This window comes from Daphnia magna, unplaced genomic scaffold (assembly GCF_020631705.1).
Source record: "Daphnia magna isolate NIES unplaced genomic scaffold, ASM2063170v1.1 Dm_contigs165, whole genome shotgun sequence".
NCBI lineage: Eukaryota > Metazoa > Arthropoda > Branchiopoda > Diplostraca > Daphniidae > Daphnia > Daphnia magna.
The window spans coordinates 140,367-162,430 of NW_025533148.1; the positions used below are offsets into that span (position 1 = coordinate 140,367).

Here is a 22,064-nt window from a genome sequence, read left to right on the forward strand (position 1 = left end):
CCGGTAGTAAGCCGGGTGGTCTCGGGTAACCCGGGGCCGTGCCCAATCTTGAAATGAAATAGCTCATAAAAATTCGTCAAAGAAAACTAAAATGTTAAGTAGACTATGTGTGTTTGTATTGAAGTCATTGAAAATGTAACATGACAGTGTTGTGGTTAAATGAAATAGGATTTCACAATCATATGTCTATTGACTTTCCATGTGTATTGCTTTTGACCCCAGAATGACTTCCGTTGTTTTTTTAACCATTTCCACTTTCAGCTTTACGTACAATAACAACATATCGAGTTAAAAAATCGAGAAAGGAAGGGCTTTACAAATTTGTCTAGAATATTAAGAATAGGAGAAAAAAATCACACGTCTACTTTCCATTCCCAGTTGCTAGAAATACGCCACCAATATCTGGAGGAATTGTTTTAAATACAGGCTGCAGCGAATGAACGCAAGGAGATCTTCGCACGCAAACTAATCACTACGGACCATTTACCGGGAACTGAGGGATGAGAAAAAAAGAGATCACCAATTGTGCGCGATAACATAAATACATAAATAATAATAGTGTTATTGCTTTCGATCTTCCCCTCCAGGTGTTTCCTATCTTTTGGAAGTGGCATCTACACGAGGAAGGATTTAATTACTATATGCGCGAAGATCAGATATTTCTGGCCACCAAGACGAAGAAAAACATCTGAGGGTGTCATTCTTTTAAATAAGCTTTTTTTTTTTTTTAGTCTTATTTCGATCTAGCATAAATATGTGCTTCTCAAATTCGAGATTGCGCATGGAATCCAAAATATATAAAAAGTTAAACAAATTACAGTTTAATTTGTTTTGATACGGGTCCTTAAAAAACTGGTTTCAAGAGTAATCGTATTAAAAAATGTATATGTTAAACAAGTTTCTAAAATACCATAAAAAGGCTATATAGTGAATTAAACAAACTCAATAAACACAGATTATCAAAAGTTCTCTATAAATTGTGACTATAATCGAAATGCTAATAGCTGTGAATGCTGTTGTCATGTAATTTTTGATATTGGCGGCGATGACTTGTCTATGGCCTCCCTTGTTGTATAGCACTATAACATATCGAGATCCCTTTTTTCTTTTCTGTTTTTTTTTTTTTAATTTTTAATAACAATTGTTGTCATATAAACGGAAATGATTATCATAATTCACCGATGTGTCGACTAAATGATCTTGAGTTAGAATAAACTCCAATATTTAAACGAAGAAGTCATTACTCGAATCAGCCCTCTGCGATCTTGATTCATATCCCAGACCTATAAATGATCATTGACCTTAAACGCACACTTTGAAAAGAAAATGAAAATCATATTATAGTCTACGTCAAATCATTCGTAATATTTCACAAAAGAAGCCGTAAAATCAAGCAACCGGGACTGCGTAAAAATGAAAACTTACAAATGCGGAATTGAACTAAATCCAAGTGGCGGGTGGACGAAGAATGCGATCAAAATGATTTGCGTTACATCTTTACTATTTCGGTGGGAAATGAACACAAAAAAATCAATCATAACCAACTAATATTTTTTTTTTAAATGGGAAAGGTAGATCGAAATTCAATTCAAGTCTCAACAGGGGCTTCAGCTATGGGAATCGTTGTATCTTTTAAAAAATTCGAAATAAATGCTGATGGGGGATTTTTCCTTTTCATTTAGAAGGCCGTTGGCAGAACAACCTAAACCGGACAACTTAAGGTACCGTACTCGAATCCAAGGGAAACGGCGACGAAGATGAAATAGAATAAGAACATGGTGATTCCAAGGGCCTTGTTCATTTTCCATCGGAAGCACGCAATGCTGAGAACGACAAAGCATAGCATACCGAAAAGAACAAGGACGGAGCAGGCCATTCCCGAGCTGCTCACTTGTACCGGGCTGCCGATTATGATGCAATACAGTAACCATGGAAGCGGTAGACTGTTTTGTTTGCAGTACGTGTCCCCGTTTTATTTTGTTTTGTTTTTTGTTTAGTTTTTTTGGTTTTTTCCGTCCCAGACATGAAAAGAGACAATAAACACACAAAGCAAAAGAAATTAAGATTACCATCACGGCCATAGTCTAATAATTAAATATTCAATATATAGTAGCCTATAGTAGTTGAAACTATATTGGTATATTTGTGAAAGCTTGATAATTTGCTTCGACGTGCTGGTTATACACAGACTTATTTGAAATCTGAATTGAAAGCCGACGCCATAAGAGTTATTGAAGAAAAGTTGATTTTCAAATGTTTTGCTGTGGTGTTTACACATCGATGTGGAGACAAAATACTAAGACAAACCGTTTGGAAATGACGCCCGTTTGACAAAATAAAAAAGACATAAAGCTATACGGGACTGAGGATCGGATCGTCCCTCATCGATGCAATTTTGTTTTTTTTAATAAAATTTTTGCATTTGATTGTTATAACTCCGCCGTATTTTAGGTAGACGTTTCTAGGTCTAATATGAATTTTCAGAACTTCGAAGACAATTTGTTTGTAGTTTTTCGTTTAAAAATATCAGCACGGACAGTCATCCAGAAAACGCTGCTCACTATTCAAATAGATGCAATTGATGAATTCTATCAAGAGAATGCACCAACGTTTTACATTTTCCCCTTTCTTTTGGACTGCGTTTGCATGCTACGCTTCAAACGAAAAATAAAAATAAATTCTCATAACATTGTTCCGTTCACTTTCCCATTTGGCATTTTCCCATTAGCATTGCACGCAAGATAAGACGACAGCAAATTTCGCACATTTCAAGTTCGAATCCCAGTAGCCTAGCCAACAAATTGAGCTGTTTTGCATATCTAAGCTGCCTTATAGTGGATTATATCTATTAGATCTATACTAGACATTCCGCCATTAACTATAGCTATTTTTTCTAAAAGTTACCGAATTTTTGGCTTCGTGTTGGATTTCTGGCTTCAAAAATGACTTATACAGTATAGGCCTAGTAACATCTCGAAACATGGATATAGGCCTGATATGGAATGTTGTTTATAGAAGACAGATTCTTTATGCAGCCGAATTAATTCTTATCCATCGTAAATGCTGCTGGGGCACGTGCACAATAAAGCCTATAGTCTAACTTAATTAAATCGCAAAATCTGAAATCAGGTTAATTCCGCGTTAAACAATTTAGCGTGTACTATTGTGCAATTTTATTTAAATTGTACGCTTTGCTGAAAGAAAAAAAAATAGCTTAGGCATCTCCAACAAACAGCGCTTTTATACAGCACGCAGAATAGCCTACATTTTTAAAAATCAGCAGTTTGGAATCACATCTCATTTTACCGCAGGATGTAAACATTGTTGATGTTGCTGCAATAATCATATATATATCCCAACTATATAGTGGTAGGCTAGTCTATAATTTTCTGTACAAGAAAGGCCAGTGAACAAAATACCAGCAGTACTTGGTCTAAACATCTGAGTCTATATACACGTTATAACATTCTTTATATAGTATTCTATATCTATACCACTTATTTATTTTTTATTTGTTTATTTATTTTTTTTTGTTAAGTCTCGCTGTATAAAATATGACAACTGGTCGATTAGGCTAACTGTGCGGAACTTGGGGAGTTTGCTGGCATACATTTGACGCTCCTGGCTTTCGTTGGCCTATAGGCCTACATCTTTCATATGGAATTTTTCCAAAGGATTCGCAGAAATTTTGGGGTCGTCAGAAACTGTTCACGTTCTTATGAAAATCGAATTTTTTTATGTGGTTTAAACTTAAAGACACTCAGGAAGGCATATAGTAGGCTAAATGTTCTAAAATCTTACCCAACACAAATGTCGAAAATGTTCGATCCAACCGACGAAGAAACAGCCATATCTCCCAGGCCCTTTCGCGCTACAATCACCGACGTTATTAAATCAGGGATCGAGGTACCAGCAGCCAGAAAGGTCAAGCCCATAACCTATAAATAAAACAAGCATCGCCACAAAAAATTTACATACATGGTCTGCTGTATGTATATATATAGAAGATAGCCTCAAAATAAACAAATAAATAAAAGAAAATGATGCGCAAGTGTTACAAATTATACACATCCCTTCATAGTTCAAAATTAATAATTAATTTAAGTTCAGCCTGAAAATGGGAGATTTCATTTGTGTACGATTTTTTTTTCTAAAGTAATTCACATGTGTGGTGGTAGGTGGTATAGGCCTATACGGTACAAATTACGAATAGCATATTAATTATACACACACAAGAAATTAAACGGTTTGCAGTCGATTCAATGAATTGTCTGCATTTATTTACCTCGGGAGGGATGTAAGCGGTCTCTCCAGTCAAGTTAGCCCACCATACCATGAGATATGAATAGGCAGCAATCCAAAGAATGCTGCCGACGAAGGTGATGACAAAGAAGCGCTTTCCTGAAAAGATAATAATCAACCATTAGCATATTGTAAGCTGATCGTATGCAATTTCCCATATATTAGTCAACAGAACAAGTTCCACGCCAGCATGTAGACTAATGCAACGTAAAAACAGCATGGAAATTGTATGCATCAATTATGCGTGCATTATCGCTGTATACGTGAGACAACTGACATATCCCCATGCCAAATAGCAGCACGTTTAGAGTATAGGTACATTAGCGCAACGATCAAAGGAACATCAGCAGTCCCCGTAACTTCATTGCTTTTCATTCCCTATTTTGTAGGGCGTGACAGTAGCCTATACACGATTGCGCTTCAACTTCCCGGCACAATCGATTTCAAGTTGGAGACCATCTATTCCAACGGTTTCGGGGACCAAAGTTCTTGTATCCTTCCTGGTTCAATTAAACGACGACGAAACATATAGGACTATAAACTGAAATAAATCTTGTGTATATAGGCTATATAGTATTCAAAGGAAAAGCGCAACTTACGTGTAGGCCTATAACACGATGAAAAATTATATTAAGAGCGATTAAAGACTTCTTTCATCAGGCAAATATCCGTTAACAAAAATAAATAAATAATAATCTCACAATAGTTAGCTAAAAGAAAACTTTAAGTCATTTTTTAAATTATTTTCGTTATTATATGGCTTTCGATTCATCCCGTGCCTTTCCTCGAAGAGGACTGTTTTCTTAACGAGATATCCCCGCCAAAAAGGATGTAGACCTTGTTAAGCGAGACTATCGCATGGTATCAGACTTGTGGTATAAAACTAGTAATGGAACATCGGTCCTTATGTCAGCCAACACACACACACACACACACACACACACACACACAAAAGATGACATAGAAGGAGCGGAAAAAAATTTAATAATAATAATTTTAAAAAAAAAATCATAGTCAGCCTGATTGGCCGTGCATTGGTTACATAATCAGGTTATCCGCTATATGTCATGAAGGAAAGAAGATGAGGAAGACAGTCCGGGTGGCGACACATCAGGGGGTTTTGGGCGTCATGAAGCGTGTGATTAATTCAGCAGCCAATTATTGGTGTAGTCTCGTCAAATTACTATGCTAATCATCCTAGTTGTATATATAATCTCGCCGCAATGCATTGTAATCAGCCGAGTTTTGCGGAGTAAGTTCAAATCAACGACCCATACGCGCGCGCGTGATCGACATTTTCCCACGAAGAATAACAGATGTCGAGTCCCTGTTTTATCACGTTTCTATCTGATGTGGTCTATCATGCACAACTACGTAGGCTACAGTACAGTATACAGTATATATCCCCCTGATGAATAGAACTTTGAAAAAGTGCAGAATGAGTACAAGGGGCTTAGAATTATTGATGTAAAGAAGAATTCGCCATTGATGAAACTTCCTATTGATCACATGTGCGTGTTCTTTTATATAGGTCTAGCCTATACCCACAGTCATTCTTAGTTATATTGTTTATAAATACCAGCCCGTATTGAATCAAAGATATCAAAACAGTCTATGCGGAAAATTTCAACAAAATCCAATCAAATATGGAACGTGACTTGCAGGTCGTTTTCACCCCAATTAGCGTTTGCGGAAATTTCTAAGAGTTTTTGTTTTTGTTTTTTTTATTAAAAAACAAAACAAAACAAAACAAAACCATTTTGTGGAACGGGGATTTGTCGAATGTTGAGGACTCACCTTGTGGCGTTCGAGTGTCGGGTAAGGTCAACCATAACGGCCACAAAATGGGTGCCAGGAATAAATATGTTAGCTGTTTGCGAGTTCCTTCTGGCCAGGACAGATCGAGAGGTTTTGTTGCCTCTTCATCGCCATTGCCACCAGCACCGTCGGCACCGCCGACAGCACCGTTAGCGTCTTGCCGATTAGACATTGACGTGCAATCGACGACAGCCGAAACACCGGCGTCCGTTTTAGTGAGAATGGCTGTAGCCGCGGAGACGGAGGCGGACGCTGCCGTTGCTTCGCTGACAATGAACGATTCGACGGGTGTCATCTCGGATCGCGCGTTGCAAGAAAGCTGCGTTACGAACGGAGCCGAAACGCGATTAATTCTTAATGTGTAGCCTATAGTTTATACCTACTTGCATGAATAATATGAGCCGGATTCTCGTATACATGCGGAAAAGCCTTTCATTCACAGTCAGTGATAAGAGTTGCGATTGGGGGTTTATGCGTATAGGATAAAAGGAAATTTGTTTGTCATGTTTTATTTTTTTTTTTTTTACTCAAGTTTTGGTTTGATTACGCAAAGTTGTTCTCAAAGAAAAGTTTCAGCTGCAGGGGAAAAAAAAACGGTCTTCAAACGTATTTGAAAACTGTTTGAAAAGTACAGAATATCAAATTGAAATGATTAGATGTTCACTCCAAAAACACTTAGGCCCATTCTTGAAGCTGGAAACAGCTTGTCATGTAGAGTTTTAATTTTCTGGGGGCGGGGGGTTAGAGTTTTAAGTTCTTATCCCTGGTGTGAATGAAATATAGGCCATAACATCTGGGATGGCGACATCAGCTTGATAAACATAATTACATATATACTGTTTACCTCTTCGTTTGCATCTCGCCCATTGACTACGGTCTGCTCCTTCGTAGCGTCCAACAATACTCGCAAAGAGGCGATGGCATGCAGTTTGTTGGCTTTGTCGTCAACATGACCTAAAGTTTACAGTCTTTGTTAATAAAGCAAACAATTATTACAATTTGGTTGTCAATTTCAATGCTTTCAGTTGCCAATGAAATAAAACCGTCATACAATGCGCCGTCTTGAGTCAGTGTGCTTTGTATAATGTAACGCGTGTATACGCACTATATCTCTCAGCCCGTGTTATGCAACAATGTAGGTCTACCCTATCTAGATTAATTTTTCATTTAAATCATTTAAACCATTTAAATCATTCAAATTGAAACTAGAAATATTCGTATTTGCCGTGCATTGATGTGTTAGGTTACAACAATTGTTAAATAGGTTCTTAATCTTTAGCATGAGGCTTATCTGGAACATCCATCAGCACTCACGACTATATTTTATTATGGTGCCGTTGGGAATAAACAAAGCTTGAAAAAAAAAATAATAATTTCAATCTTACCTCCGTCATGCATCGGATCAATGCTGTGAATCATCAACGTGAGCAGTCCGTGGCGGAACTTGGAACCTCGGATGCCGGCACTTGCAGCACGGCCTCTGTCATTGGCGGTTCCACCTTCATCGTTTGATAGAAATTGTTTTTATTTCTATATGAACTTCCGACACATCGTATAAATCATAGTTCATAATCGTAAACACAGCTTATCTACGCTAATCTTATGTAATAATGCAATTTGCCTAGTGACTAGCGAGGCTTCTGAAATCGGTATATAAAAGCTGTGCGGGGGAGGTATATTATATACAGTACATAGCTACCAATTAGATTGAAGGTATCATTCGTGAAATTGATAGCCAAAATGCCAAAAAGGAATTCCCATTTACAGCGTTCCTTCTTTAGCAGGCAAACAGAATTCCAAAGAGAATATGGAAAACATTTCGTTCTGTACAATACGGTCAAAGCTTTCTATATACTTACCGGCAACGTTTCCAGCGGTTCCCGAAGATCCGCCGCCTCCGCTGCTTACTGATGCTTGACTAGGAGGACCTCGATTGTTTGCCTTTGTACCAAAAAAAGGAGAAAATCCCAAATGAAACAGAAGTATCGATCGAACAGAGCTATACTGGGCTACTCTATAAACATTGTCCATAAGCATTAAGCAAACACAGATCGGCACATGTTTGTAATAGATTAGTTCCATTACAGATTTGCAGCTGTGCCCTCTGTGTGTTGTTCTTTGAAGAAAATCAAAATCCCGGAAACAGATTCCAGTTATTGATGAAGTTATCGCAACAAACATGTTTCAGAAATATCTTTTCAAAGCAAAATTGATGTGCCTTTCGTTTGAGGCAAATGAATGTCAAAATATTGGGGTGTACATGTCTCAAGATGGCTGCCTTGTTTTTATTCTTTTATTATAGCTATATATACGTATTAGTCGATGAAAAGAAAGCTATTTGGTCGAAAATATGTAACGCCCTCACAAGGCATTTTCTTTTCTTTTCTTGTTTTTTTTCTACTTTTTTCAGTTAAAGCCACGCATTACAAATGATGCGTGATCGCGTCCCATAAAGAGGGCGTCAACCACGTCAAGAACGATGGGCGCAAAAGTTATACGGTTGAGGAGTTGCCATTATCGAATTTTTCCAAAACATACACAGCAGCTACTGTTCAAGGTTTTCTTCCCCCTCCCATAAAAAAAAATGAATAAATAAAGTTATCTAGAAAACGATTGCTTTTTTGTTGACCATATATACTAATGCAATAGCTGCAGAATCGGCTTAGAAAAAAGAAATATATATTTATATACAGTATACTATTTTAACGAGGCGATGGATGACGCGGTCGAGGCCCGAAGCCCTTATAAACACGAGGAACTATTAACGCATGCGCATTAATTTGAGCCATATAGGCTTTCTGCTCTTGCATAGGTTGATGTAGGTTGTTCGAATGTCTTTGCTGGTGACCATATAATATAGTTCTAGCGTCATCGATTTTGATGATGGGAGCTTCACGCGAAATCTCGATCGGCCACTTATTTCAATATCTCCAGGGGTCTGTGGTTTTACTTTGTCTATGAACTTCACGTTGAATGTGACAATGGTAGATCGTCGGTGAAGAGTGTCTTCAATGTCCCTGCTAAACTGCCCGCAGATGTGCTGCGTAATGTGCTGAGAAGAACGATGCGCACACCACCAATCTTGAAATGTAATTTGAACAGACATACATGCACGTTCAGCTTTACGAATTTTCAGTTCCTCAAATTGTTTGCGAAAATGTCTTAACATCTAACGAATAGCCCGTCCCATATTATGCAAAGCAGAGGACTATATATTCATAAGGTTTCTTTTGGAAAAATTGAAGTTGTTTCCATATACTGCTATAGAGTTTTTAGGCAACATTATTATTATTATTATTATACTGCAGTTAGAGTCAATCGGTAAAGTTTTGCATAACAAATTCCCCTTTCGTTGTACAAGCTGTAGTCTACATCGTATATAGGCTATTATATATACGGACTGAAAAGAAAGTTTAAAACTAATCATTCGTTCCTGGTTTAGATAGAAAATGTCTTACTATACAGCGTAAGCTTAAGAGAGCTTGGTACCCCAAACACGCTGAGAAAAAAACAAAACCAAAAAAAAAAAAACTAAAAAAACCAAAAAAACATGAAAGGCGTAGAATCCGTAGATCGATTGGTGTCTCGGAAGGGACGAAGCGTCGTGTGCGGCTAAGGAGGGAAGAGGAAGCGAGTCGGCTTGTGCTAGGTACGATGAAATAATGGCGTGTTCGCTCGGCTGCAACTGCTCTACGCTAGGACTGGACGAGCTGCTGGCACGAACTGATGGCCCTTTAGCATGCTTCTCGCCTCGCCAAGTGTGGTCACGTCATCTGATCAGATTACGATATCGTGCAAGTCGCATAAAAACACGCCGGATCTCGGCTATATACATTCTCATCCGACTTGCTTGCCACAAAAGGAGAAAGGAAAGAAGAAAAACAAAACAAAAAAAAAAAAGAAAAAGAAAAGAAAAAGAACTATGCAAGCCAGTCACTAATCAAAGCCCCGCTCCCATATGAACCATAATAATACAGTAGATAAACAAATTTCGGGACATTCTTCACGGTCGACTAAAATACTGCTGGCCAGCAAATTACGTTTGATATGTCTTCATTATATGCTGGCCGTCAGCCCTTAACGAGAGAACGTCTTCGTCGTCTTTATACAGTCTGTTTATCGAAGCGATCGATGGAAGGTCTGGAATGGGAATGGGTCGATGAGCGGAAGTCGGATGCTCCGTTGAAAAACATTTCCGCGGTAGAATTCATCATAGACTTTTCAAGTTAAGAAGACATTGGCGTTCAGTGACGGAGAGTGCGGAGATCAACTAAAAATTCGGAACTTTTTATAGATTTTTCTATTTATTATTCGAATAAAGGTTTTCGGTTTTCTGCTGCGATTAACCGATTCGATCTCCAGGGGGGGAAAAGAACCCACCGAGACTTAAAAAACAAAACAAACCAAATGTAACTTGTCGTGGACAAAGTCAATCGAAATGGAAACAAAAAAAAAAAAAAGAAAATAAAAGAAAAGAAAGAGAGGGAAAATGGAACGTGAGCGTAGGTTGGAAGTGAAAACCTAAAGCGAGAGCCCATTCGACTATGTTGTAGCACTTCATTATTTGTTGTGTTGAGAGCCAGTGCTGCACGTATATATATCTACACTGCCGGAAACCAGGAGTTTGTACAGGCCAGCCTATATGTACAGTATATAATATATACACACCCACTAAAAGTAATGGCCTTTTGTTTAATCGATAGTTTTCTATATTCATAAAAGCAATTGGCTGCTAGCACGTGCTATATATTCTGTATATATATTGCCCAACTGCATTCCTTGTACACACCCTTGTTTTTAGTAAAGCCAACTAGAACATATTACGAGTGTGATTATGATTACAAGTTCTTGATTGAAGTAAAGAAATGCCATAGTTCGGCTAATCCTTGAACAGCTTCTCGGAAGAGCAAAAAAAAAAAAGGGTGCGCGATGAAAGTTTGTTTTAGAACTGGCGATGCTATTACTTTGCTACTAGCAGCATACACTAATATTATCATAACTATATACAAAAGAAGAAGGAAAAAGAGACTGTGACGAATTTGCCTAAAGTATTAGCACAGAGCCAACAACATAACTCTCGCGTACGGACGCGGGGCTGGAGTGGGTAGGGACTTTCTGCTGTCGTTCGTTCAGTCCTTTCCGGCTGGCTTTGCAGAAAGCTTCATACATTCACCATTGAATGCCCCTATAGCTTGCTCATGTGAAATACAACTGGAAACTGTTCACAAGTCGAGCAACAAAGGCTATCGATTTCTGGCTTCTTAACCGGCTTGAATGCGGCGCGCGCAGCCCCAAAGTGATGGAGCGTGCACGATGAAGGGCATCTATTGTAAGCTACAAATTCACTACACATATATATAGGAATATACATACTACTCCAAAAGAATTGTACAGAGAGTGCCAGCTAACTCGCAGGTCTATACATAACAGTTGAACATGTCCAACGGCATTATTTCTTATTTGTTTTGCATTCACTCTAAACTATTGGTCTTCAACTTCAAGCTCTTCAACCTAATATATGATATGGATACCGATCGAAAGAAAATTTAGATGCTTAAATTTAAAAAATATCAAATAAAATAGGCACCCGTTACGCACGTAAACGTTAGCTAAAAAAAAACAAAAAAAAGAAAAAAATGGAAGAAAACGTATGAAAACAAAGAATGAAGAAACTGAGTGCTTACATTGTTGGCTGTAACGAGCTGATCGGTGCTGGAGATGCGAGGCATAGTATTACGGTAGAGGAAGCGCTTGACGACTCGTTCGACATCCTCGTTCCATCGCATAAACGAGACGTAGGCAGCGTAAAGTAAAAGCAGGAGAGCCGCCTCCCACCATACGATGATGTTGTCCATGAAGAAGAGGACGAGCGCAATGAGGCTGATGCTGTAGAAGGTGCAATCGCGGAAGAGTGGCCACCACGTCAGTGTCAAGATCGTCTTGCTGAACAACGCGCACATACCGATGACAAACAGAATGTTGAAGACTGCCGAGCCGACGATGGTGCCGATGCCAACATCGTCAAACGGGACGAAGACACCGATGACGCTGGTGAAGAGCTCCGGTGCGCTGCCACCAGCCGCCATGAAAGTGGCGCCGGCCACATCGTCGGGGATATTCAGTTTTTCGATGATAACGTCAAGCGAGGGCACGAAAAATTCATCGCAGACGACGGCCAGCGCTACAAACATGTAGACAACGCCCATCACGTGGAATATGACAGCGCCGCGTTGACGTTCCTCTTGCGTGAAAAGATCTTTAGGAAACAAAGGCTGAGGTTTGACCTCTTCGCTGTCGTTCACGTTGCCTGCTTTCTTGACTTCCGTACTCTGATTTGCACTGGAGTTCGGGTGGCTAACTGAACGGCTTATCCGTCGCCAAGAAGACTCTCCTCCAGCCTCTCTTTCTCCTAACAGCGCCTTTTCGTTCACGTTTCGTCCAGCAACGGACCTACGATGCTCCGCGTTCCGTGGTGGACCTCGTTTCGTTGCTGCCGTCTGCATTCCAGGCTGCTGTAACAGCATCTGAATGTGTTCTCGTTTCTCGCGCTGTGTTCTTATGTATTCGCCAATGTCGTGAACACCCAAATCTGTTGGGCACACCAATGACAACAATCGATTATGTATTATTGTTCAGTATATATAGCTACTATTATATCTATAGGTCGCCTTGATGGCGATACAAGTCGCCATTGTACGCTATATAGACATTTTCTTCAAGGCTTTATACCGACTCCCGTTATATTGGATTTACTGGAATCCTCAGTTTTTTGTTTTGTTTTTTTTTTGTGTGTTTTTTGTTTAAAGCTATTTCTGGGGGAGAGGGGGGTGGGGGGGGTGATCTTTCCCGGTGCTATAAAGTACAGGGGGATTCAAGATGTCTTTTTGGAAAGGATGTCCTATAGATTTTCGAGTTGGCAAAGTCCTCTGACTCTTTCAAGTTTTTGGAAAAGACATTTTGCGATTGTAAGTTGATGGTAAGGCCTATTTATTGAATCAGAACTTTCGCCTCTTGGGAGATATCGTTTGACGTTGTTTATACACGACAAGTGTTGATACAACGCTAAGAAAATCAAATATTGAATTATTTAAATACACCAAAGAAAGGAAAGTAAAATAATAAGAAAAAGAAAAATAAACGAAAAAAAAGTCAATAATCATAATAATAAAAAAATGTATAAAATGAAATTGAATCCTAAATCTCGTGTGTGACCTATTACTTTCATGCGTGAAAAATGGCTTTCCTTTCCCTTTACAAATAAAAAAAAAAAAAAACGAGACCACTAGTTATGGCCTGACTTTTGCCATTCCAAACTTTTCCCTTTTGTAGCCTATATACCGAAGTTATTGGCATTATTTAAGTACCAGTATTATTATTATTTTTTTTCCTAAGTTCTTTTTCACTCTCCAATGATTAGCATTTTTCCTTTGACGGAAACAGATTTTTTCCCACTATTAACTAAATTCGTTTCCCCGCCCTGCGACACAAGCGGTGACGATAACGGCTTACAAAAACAGATTACAGGTAAGGGAATAAAAATAAATAAAAAATAAATGTAGGCTAGTAATAGCCATTAAATCCGTCGAAGAAGCGCTTCCTGGTCAGCAGATTTCAACGTGAGAAACCTACCACCCATTTTAGGGGGAGGGACCCTCCTAAAATCTATCGATTTACTTGCTGCCATTCGTTTGTCAGAGATCCGTTGAGACCGGGCCGGTTCATCGATCCACTTTCAGTCCTTTTTTTCCCAACGCACGTACTATACGTACACCACAAACGTTGGCAGAACAGATGGAGCCAAAAGCCAAAGCAAAACACGTTCGCAATGGCATGCGTGTATTGCCGTAGTGTAGGTCTATACACAATGCCATGGCTAAACAGTGTCTTAACTGCAGCATACTTTATCGTTTGTGTATAGCGGCCAGCGCTCGTCATTCACCACGTATTAGGGCTAGCTCTATACACGCATCAATAGCCATTGAAACGGCCTGTCTCTAGAATACTTGGCGCGGTCTATAGCCTGCACGGTACTACGGTCTTTCCCATTGGATACGGCAGGGCCATTTTCTTTTTGGCTCGTCTATTCAATAGCCATTTGAATTCCTATGGTACGTGAGCATTGGTACGAAAGTTCAAGGGTTTGGTAAGAGGTGCAAGTTGTTGAACTGGCGCTTTTTCAGGATATGACTTACTGAGTTTCAAAGGCACGTGGCAATGGAGACTCGGATTTTTTGAAGAAAGGACTTTTAAATGTTTGAATGGGGTTACAGATCTTGAAGCTCCAAGTATTGGCTAACCGAATTTGTTCAGAGCTGTGCAAAACAATTCGACGCAAACGCACGAAAAGCTTTTCAGATTCCTGCACTGGACAGCAGTCGGGAGACATATTGTAGAAGGAAATGGTGTAGGCTATAGACTATAGGAGAAATTCGTGTCTCGAGTCCTTTGTTACACAACCAACAACGATGACGCAGTACAAGGCAGAAGCTTCACAGCCTTACAACCAGTGCATTAAAAAGCTGCATCAATAACATAGTAGGCTATAGCAATGAAATTTCGGCTCTAAGAAGCAGGTGTGAAATACCTAGTGTATTTTGGAGAGTGGAGGGGAGAAATAGCGCAGTCGGACTAGGTTATCATTTTTGTCTGCAAGAAATTGGACGTGGCTATTTATTACCTTTGACTCGCATATCCCAGTCGACTGGATGTCCGACGTTGTGCTGAAATTCGTGGATCTTGCCGTCGTCGAATTCTGCCTGGCTTTTGACGTATGGAGCTGAGAAAAGCGAGCTCTTTTGAACATCGCCCTGTTCCTTGTGTCGTGCTCCGATCCCGGTTGGCGGTGCAGCTCCCGGTACCAAACTTTTTGCACCGATATACCCGTTCAAATGGAGAAACGTGTACAAACAAATGGCGTAAAGTAAAAGCGAAGTGCAGCTAACGACCAGAAAGTACGAGTCGCGGCGCATATTAATGCCGGTTTTTAACCGCGATCCGAACCAATCGACCCATGGCTGTAAATTGGCCTGCAACGAACAGCAAAAGGAAAAGAAAAAAAAACAAAAACAAAATCAAACACAAAACAAAAAAAAAAAAAGAAAAATTTGGTTTTCCCCCTAAAACTGTCCCGGGAGAACGAATAACATCTTTGCCAATCACTTAGACCTATACAGTTGTAGTTGGCAAAGAACAACCTTCTTACTGCACATTGTCTTTGATGTGTAGGTGAAACTTGCGAGCCCTTGTCGACTGGACTGATCACTGACGCGTCCGTCGCAATCAAGTAACCCGACTTGACTATGCTGGTGAATGGGTCAATGTAAGGCCGTCAGCCATTTCTGATGGCTGCTGCTTGCAGTGCATGCCCAGTGTCGTGCACCGTCGTTCAACAACGTGCATTGCCTTCCCCTACCAATCCAACGACGCTTTATTCGTTATATATTTTTTCTTTTTTTGTGTGCCATCTTTGATGCGTTGCTATAGTACGCACGAAACTCCGCGCATGGCTCCGTAATTTCCTATCCTTTTTTTATATATTTATTTATTATTTTATTATTTTTTTTGCGTCCTCTGGCTCCACCCTTGTCAGATGAATCGTTCGGTTGGCCACGTCGACGCACTCGCATCGTCTTGTCCGTTCTTCTTCTCTTTCGGTAGTGTGTTGTCTCTTCTTCGCTGTCCCTTTAATCCAATGTCGACGATTGTCGTGTTTCTAGAAATGCACGTCAACTTTCGTTTGACTTGCTTGAAATGATACAGTCAAGTGGAGCCTGTGGAAAGCTCCCCTCCCCCACGCCACTGAAATGGAATTCAGAAGCTACAGAGAATATTGTTCTCTTTGGAAACTGTAGGACGAGTCCAGTTTGCCTCCCAAAATTCAGAGTATTTAGCGGACCAACTGAGCGCACAACGCAAATGTACCAGCGACTATCATTGTTTCCTTGAATTTGACGTCCTCATTCAATTGAAAAACGTAATGAGGGCAGAAAACACGGCAAGGAAACCAAAAAACATTTATTGATTAATATATTCTTCCATTTGCTGAGGCCTCCTATCGCCCCATACACAGAATTTGCCTTTGGTTATTTTTTATTTTATTTATTTATTATATTTTTTTCTTTTACATTCTGTTATTTGTTGCCGTTGTGGAAAGTGATGGAAGTGTTCAATATGGCCGCACTGTTTAAAACGATTTCTGCATCGGGATCGAAAAAGGTTGATACTTTCTGTTTCTATGCTAAAACCAGATACAGCCCCTGGGGTAGTGGGAAAAATCAATAGAGAATATCTAGCAAGCAGAACGTTGGGTATGCAGGTCACGCATGCACGTATAGCCTGCGTGAAAACTGCTAACTATTTCAAACGCAGATCTCTAGATGCTTGATTCTAAACTTCAATCGGGATCGTGGATTACGGCACAAGGGATAAAGCCTTGTTATATGTGCAGAAACTAAGGTGACGCTTAAAAGCCACTCGCAACAATCGTGTTGACCCATGTGTTCAACTGACGTTGAAAACATTAAGTTAGCCATTCCCAGTCGAATCGATTCCACGGAAACAAAACAATGATTTAGTGGGTACATAGAGTATTTTATTTTTTTTTCTGGTGCATTTTTACCAATATTCGAATTGTTTTGAACCGATGAGGAAGAAAGCAAAGTTTACTCGGATGCACCACTGCTTCAGTTTTGTTTTCCTCGTGCCTCTTTCGTCTTACGACGACGTTTGGTGTAATCGTTGTAATTACATTTTAACATAGCCTCGAATGTAAGGCGTGTAATGGCAACTAGTTTTTAACTTTTAACTATCCGTTTTATTGCTTATCTCCGCTCCTTCCACATCTAAACGCAAATGTGTTCTTTTGTCCAGCGTAGCATTGACGCGATAGATTTTTTTCCACCGTGTTACCTGAAATCAGAAGATTTTTTTGTGACATAGCCTAGGTCTACTATGATATGCAGGAGCTTTTATGCAAAAAGTTTCCCGATAGGCATTCTGTCTAGATGAGATGATATAGTTTCCCGAAGGGTTCTATACAACTTCGTTTTTCTTGGTTCGGGATCCAAATTCGCATCCATCACTCAACAGAGGGCGAAGGAGGAGAAATTGCTGTTCTTGGTAGGTTAGTTGCTTAATGTGCTTGGATGTCATTGATTGTGTTTCTATTAAATTCGTCTTAATTTTCTCTACTTATTTTCTGTTTTTGAGGGATATAGCGTATAACTATAGCAAAACGTTCAAATACCTCAAACAGACTACTTTGGGCGGTAACTAGCAATCGGCCCCGATTAGCTCGAATCGGGTTAACTGCCCCGCCCCCCCCCAAAAATGACCTTCGGGGATAAATCGGGGTGTCGCTTCGTCAGCCGGGATGGGGTGGGGCAAAAATCGAGGTTCCCCCGATTGCCCGACGCCATTTGCAAAAATGGCGGAGTAAGGCGCAATATTTAAAAAGAGGCGTGATTGGCCTACTAGTACCAGTGTTGTTGTCTTCTGAGTTCAAACTTGAAAGTTGGGTCGGGTTTGTGATCAGGGCAATCGGGGCAAACTCCCTGATTTTCAACATAATAATCGATTTTCACTCGAAAGATTGTGTTTTTACATAAATCGATTGATTTCAATCGGGGTTGCATACCGATTTTGTACCCCGATTTAACCCCGATTGGGTTTGGGGCACAAACATTTTCTCCCCGAGCCCCGAACGCCCCGCCCCGATACCTGAAATGCGAAACCCGATTGAAAAATAAGAGCCCCGATTAGCCAAATTCAGGTAAATCGCCCTCCTCACCCCGGAAAAGGGCAATCGGGGCTGAATCGGGATGCCACTTTGTCAGCCGGGGCGGGGCAAAAATCTAGGTTAACCCACTTGCCCGTGAATTCAAATTATGAATTTGGGTCGGAGTTTTATCAGGGCAACCGAGGCGAACTCCCCGATTTTCATCATAATAATCGATTTCGGTTTGATCGATTATATTTTTACGTCGATCGATTGATTGTAATCGGGTTGCATCCCCGATTAGAGCAACCCGATTGAGATCGGAACCCCCAAACATTGGCCCGAGCCCCGAATTTGAAAACCCCATTGGCAAAATACACCCCGATTAGGGTCGGGTTCCGATCCTAGTGGTAGCCCATATTGCATGTTAGTGCCACCTCTACTCAATTAGCAGTTGTTAGAAGGCGCCCATTTTAATTTTTACAGATTGACTTCATTTCATGAATACTTCATATCTGTCATCATTACATTAAATCTGTTAAATCCTGGTATATGATGCGAATGAATATAATTTAATTGCGTAAAAAACCGTAAAAGAACGGCTAAAACTATAAATTTATTGGTGGAGAACGCATGGCAATAAAAATAGTACCCTTCAGGTTCGATACACTTATACGAAGGCGGATTTAGTAGCCAAGAAAACGAACAGCTATCTTCGAACAATCTCAACACGACGATATCTAACAAGTTTTATTGAAACAGTGTTAATAACTTAATATAACTCCATTTAAAAAAACTCTTATGCAACTATTGAAATAAATTATTATTAAATGGCCAAGGTCATCCTCAGGCGCTATTCATGGTCTAAGGCAGACTTGCTGTTCCAATAAACTTTTCAATCTTGATCAGCGATCCGATCTAATTTTGCTGATCATTCTGCCCGATCATTTCTAGGCGACACCTAGGGTTGAAAAGTCCCAATGTTTGATGAATTTTGTTATGAAGAATTCCATATGATGATATTATTATAAATTACATACCGATGAATAGAATTTAGTATTTCTATATACTACCCGACTACACCCAAACTATACCCGACCCGATAATGACCGTAAATAGCAATGGAAGGTGACTCTGTTTTCTGTTGCAAAAATTTTACTTGTAAGTCTAGGGGTTTCAGGAATTATATTCCGAAGGGCCAGTTAACTGCTGGCGCAGATTGACAGTCCGGGACTTACGGGGTGAGGCCTGCCAGACTGGTTTGATCTTACGCAGATCAGTTTTACGAGTAGTGCCGTAGCACGTTTAGAAACAACAGCCTTCGCCTTGATCGGGGTACGACTTGATGTCTTCGGTATTCGTCTTCACCGTATCGGGCTTAGACAATGCCGGGATATCTGTTTAGCCTTATCGGGCATAGCAGAGGTTGCGGCCGCTCGAGTATTACTCGTGGCGGTGATGAACTGAATCCTGGGCTGCGGCGGGGATCGTCTCAGGTTGCGGGCTTGGCACGGCAAAGGGTTGATGGTTGGGAAGGCTAGAGAGAGTGGCGGCGGCAGGGATCTGGACCTTGACTCTGAGAAATGAGGAGGTTAGAGAAAAACGACGCAACGCGAGGGTTCGGTGAAGAAAAGTGAGTGTATTTCAATGGCTGAACCGCCCCTTATTTACATGGGAAAAACTACACCGTTGTCTGATCTTGTTTGAGCGTCCGATCTTGGAATAGAGGCACCAGTTGATGATGATGTTCCTTGCCGGCTATCGATCGGTAACTAGCGATCGGCCCCGATTTGCCATGATCGGGTTTATCACCCCACCCGCCATGGGAAAAGGCAATCGGGGCTGAATCAGGTGCCATTTCATTAGCCAGGGCAGGGCGGGGAAAAATCGAGGGTAACCCGCTTGCCCCGACGCCATTTGTAAAAATGGTGCCTGAGTTCAAACTACGAATTTGGGTCGGGTCGGATAATCGATTTCGACTCGATCGATTATGTTTTTACGTCGATCAATTGATTGTAATCGGGGTTGCATCCCCGATTAGGCACCACGATACAACCCCGATTGAGATCGTGGTTCAAAATTTTCACCCTGAGCCCCACCCTGAGCCCCGAATTTCGAAACCCGATTGGCAAAATGCACCCTGATTAGGGTCAGGGGCTGATCGCTATTGGTAACCTTCCCGATAACCCTGCGGGAACTGGACCAATATTCTGGCGGGATGAACTCTGCAGGCTCCGCCTCAATGAATTCAACCTTCACGTCATTCTTTTCAGTTTAGGCTGCTTCGGCCAAAGGGCTGTCTTTCGGACGAGGGCTGTGAGTTTCGTCCGTCGGAATTTCCGACAAGGGGTACAACACAGTCTTCACCCGTGATTAGAAACAGATCCGTTCACGTTGGTTGCTCGAAACGGATACCTTGAGTCGTTACCAATGGATTCGTTTCCATTAACTGATATGAATCCAATTGCACACACCACCTTTCTACTCAACACAAACTCCATCTGTGTGTAAATTTTTATAATTAGACTTATTGTCTGTTTTTGTTTTTTTCAGTTATGCAAATACTATGTTTTTACATTAATGAAATCTTTTTCATTTATAGAATAAGATTAAACTAAGAAAAAGCGTTTTTTAAATTTAAATTAGCGTAAATTGTCACTTCTTGCGTTCTTTCCTTGGGTCGGTTGGGGGCTTGAATAAAACCGGTGCAAAACCCGATTACACTACTTTATCCCTGTTTGGCCCGTTTCATTGTTTCATTATATATATTTTTTTAATAATATTTTTTCATTTATCCGCCATTTTTCAAGTTTGTGGTGGGTTGTATCAGTTATACCGGTGTTTTGAACGAATTCGAACCGCTTGAAAAGAACCTACCCGAGTTGGAACCGATTGGCCATTTTTGGGAAGGTCGGTACGGTTTACGTGTCTCGGGTAATAGAGCAGTAAAACATCCTGCGTTGCGCGTTTTCACATATGCGAAAATCTCATTTGTGTCCAAGTTGGTCTGCTGCGGCTGCGGCGTCTTATGGAGAAACCATCTTCTTCACGTTAAAAATTAAGTTTTCCATAACTATAATTTAGATTTCCCCCTTTTCTTCCTAGCAGTGGGTACCCTATTCATCTTTTCGTTTCCCAATTTTTTCTAGCTCCAGTTCTATCTACTTTATTTTTATTTTATGTTTGTTTGTAAGTTGCTCGTCTCTTTTAGCCGAAGAATTTCGTTTGCTGCCAGAAATTCGTCTGCTACGAGGGGATGAACAACAAACCATTCACAAACAATAGCTAAATAAAAATAAACTGGAGATAGAACTAGGACTAGAAAAAAATATTTTGAAATGAAATATGAATAGAGTACCCACTGCTAGGAAAAGGAAATCTTAATTATATTTATGAAAACTTATTTTTAACATGAAAAGTTGATTTCTCCATAAGACGCAGCCTGCAACTGACACAAATGAGATTTTCACATTTGAGAACGTGCAACGTAAGATGTTTTACTGCTCTATTCTCATCTCCCACAGTAATGAAAGCAGCAACACATCCAAGGATGCGCTCATGGCTCTCACCTTAAGTGGTTCGTCTCTTCTAGCAGAAAATTTTCGTTTCCTGCAAGAAATTTATCTGCTACAAAGGAGCGGGCCACGAGCAAAATAGAACCGCTCGCAAACAATAATTAAATAAAAATAAACTAGATAAAATTGGGGCTAGAAAAAAATTAAGGAAATGAAGAAATGAATAACGTACCCCCAAATAAAGAAAAGGGAAATCTAAATTATAGTTACTAAAACTTATTTTTCACGTGAAGGAGTTAGTTCTCCATAAGAGGGTGCAGCTAGGGGTTGTTACGGTTGCTCAACGCCATAAGACGTTGTCCCATAAAGGCTGTCCTCAAAAATAAACCCGTTCTCAGAGCCACCACGCGAAAATTTTGAACTTTTTGGCATGACAGATAAGTATCCAATTTTCCCTCCAATTTTTGTATAATGGAATAAGCTGTTGAACGTGTATAATTTTTGTATACCGAAATTGGCAGGTTCTAATTTCAAATTTGAACACATAGAAATTTAACGTATTAATAAAAGGGTCTTAATTTTATTTCAGGAGGTTGTATTGACACTTGTTGATTTCTTTTTGCTACTATGTACACCTACTATTGGTTTCAGTTAGCCAGAAAAGTAAGAAAATCAAATGATCCACTGTAGTTCCCAAACATGGCATTCTAAAA

General features: G+C 40.1%; 1 protein-coding gene across 1 annotated transcript; it reads right to left on the bottom strand.

The window, feature by feature from the left end:
* Positions 1–183: 183 nt before the first annotated feature.
* Positions 184–15,132, bottom strand: LOC123467268 (sodium/potassium/calcium exchanger Nckx30C-like). Its single transcript, XM_045167246.1, is given in 10 exon segments — positions 184–1,943; positions 3,802–3,938; positions 4,286–4,401; positions 6,100–6,439; positions 6,965–7,074; positions 7,506–7,619; positions 7,980–8,061; positions 11,805–12,709; positions 14,798–15,113; positions 15,115–15,132. Coding segments are annotated over 10 exon segments (2,379 nt in total). The 3' UTR covers positions 184–1,702.
* Positions 15,133–22,064: the final 6,932 nt, after the last annotated feature.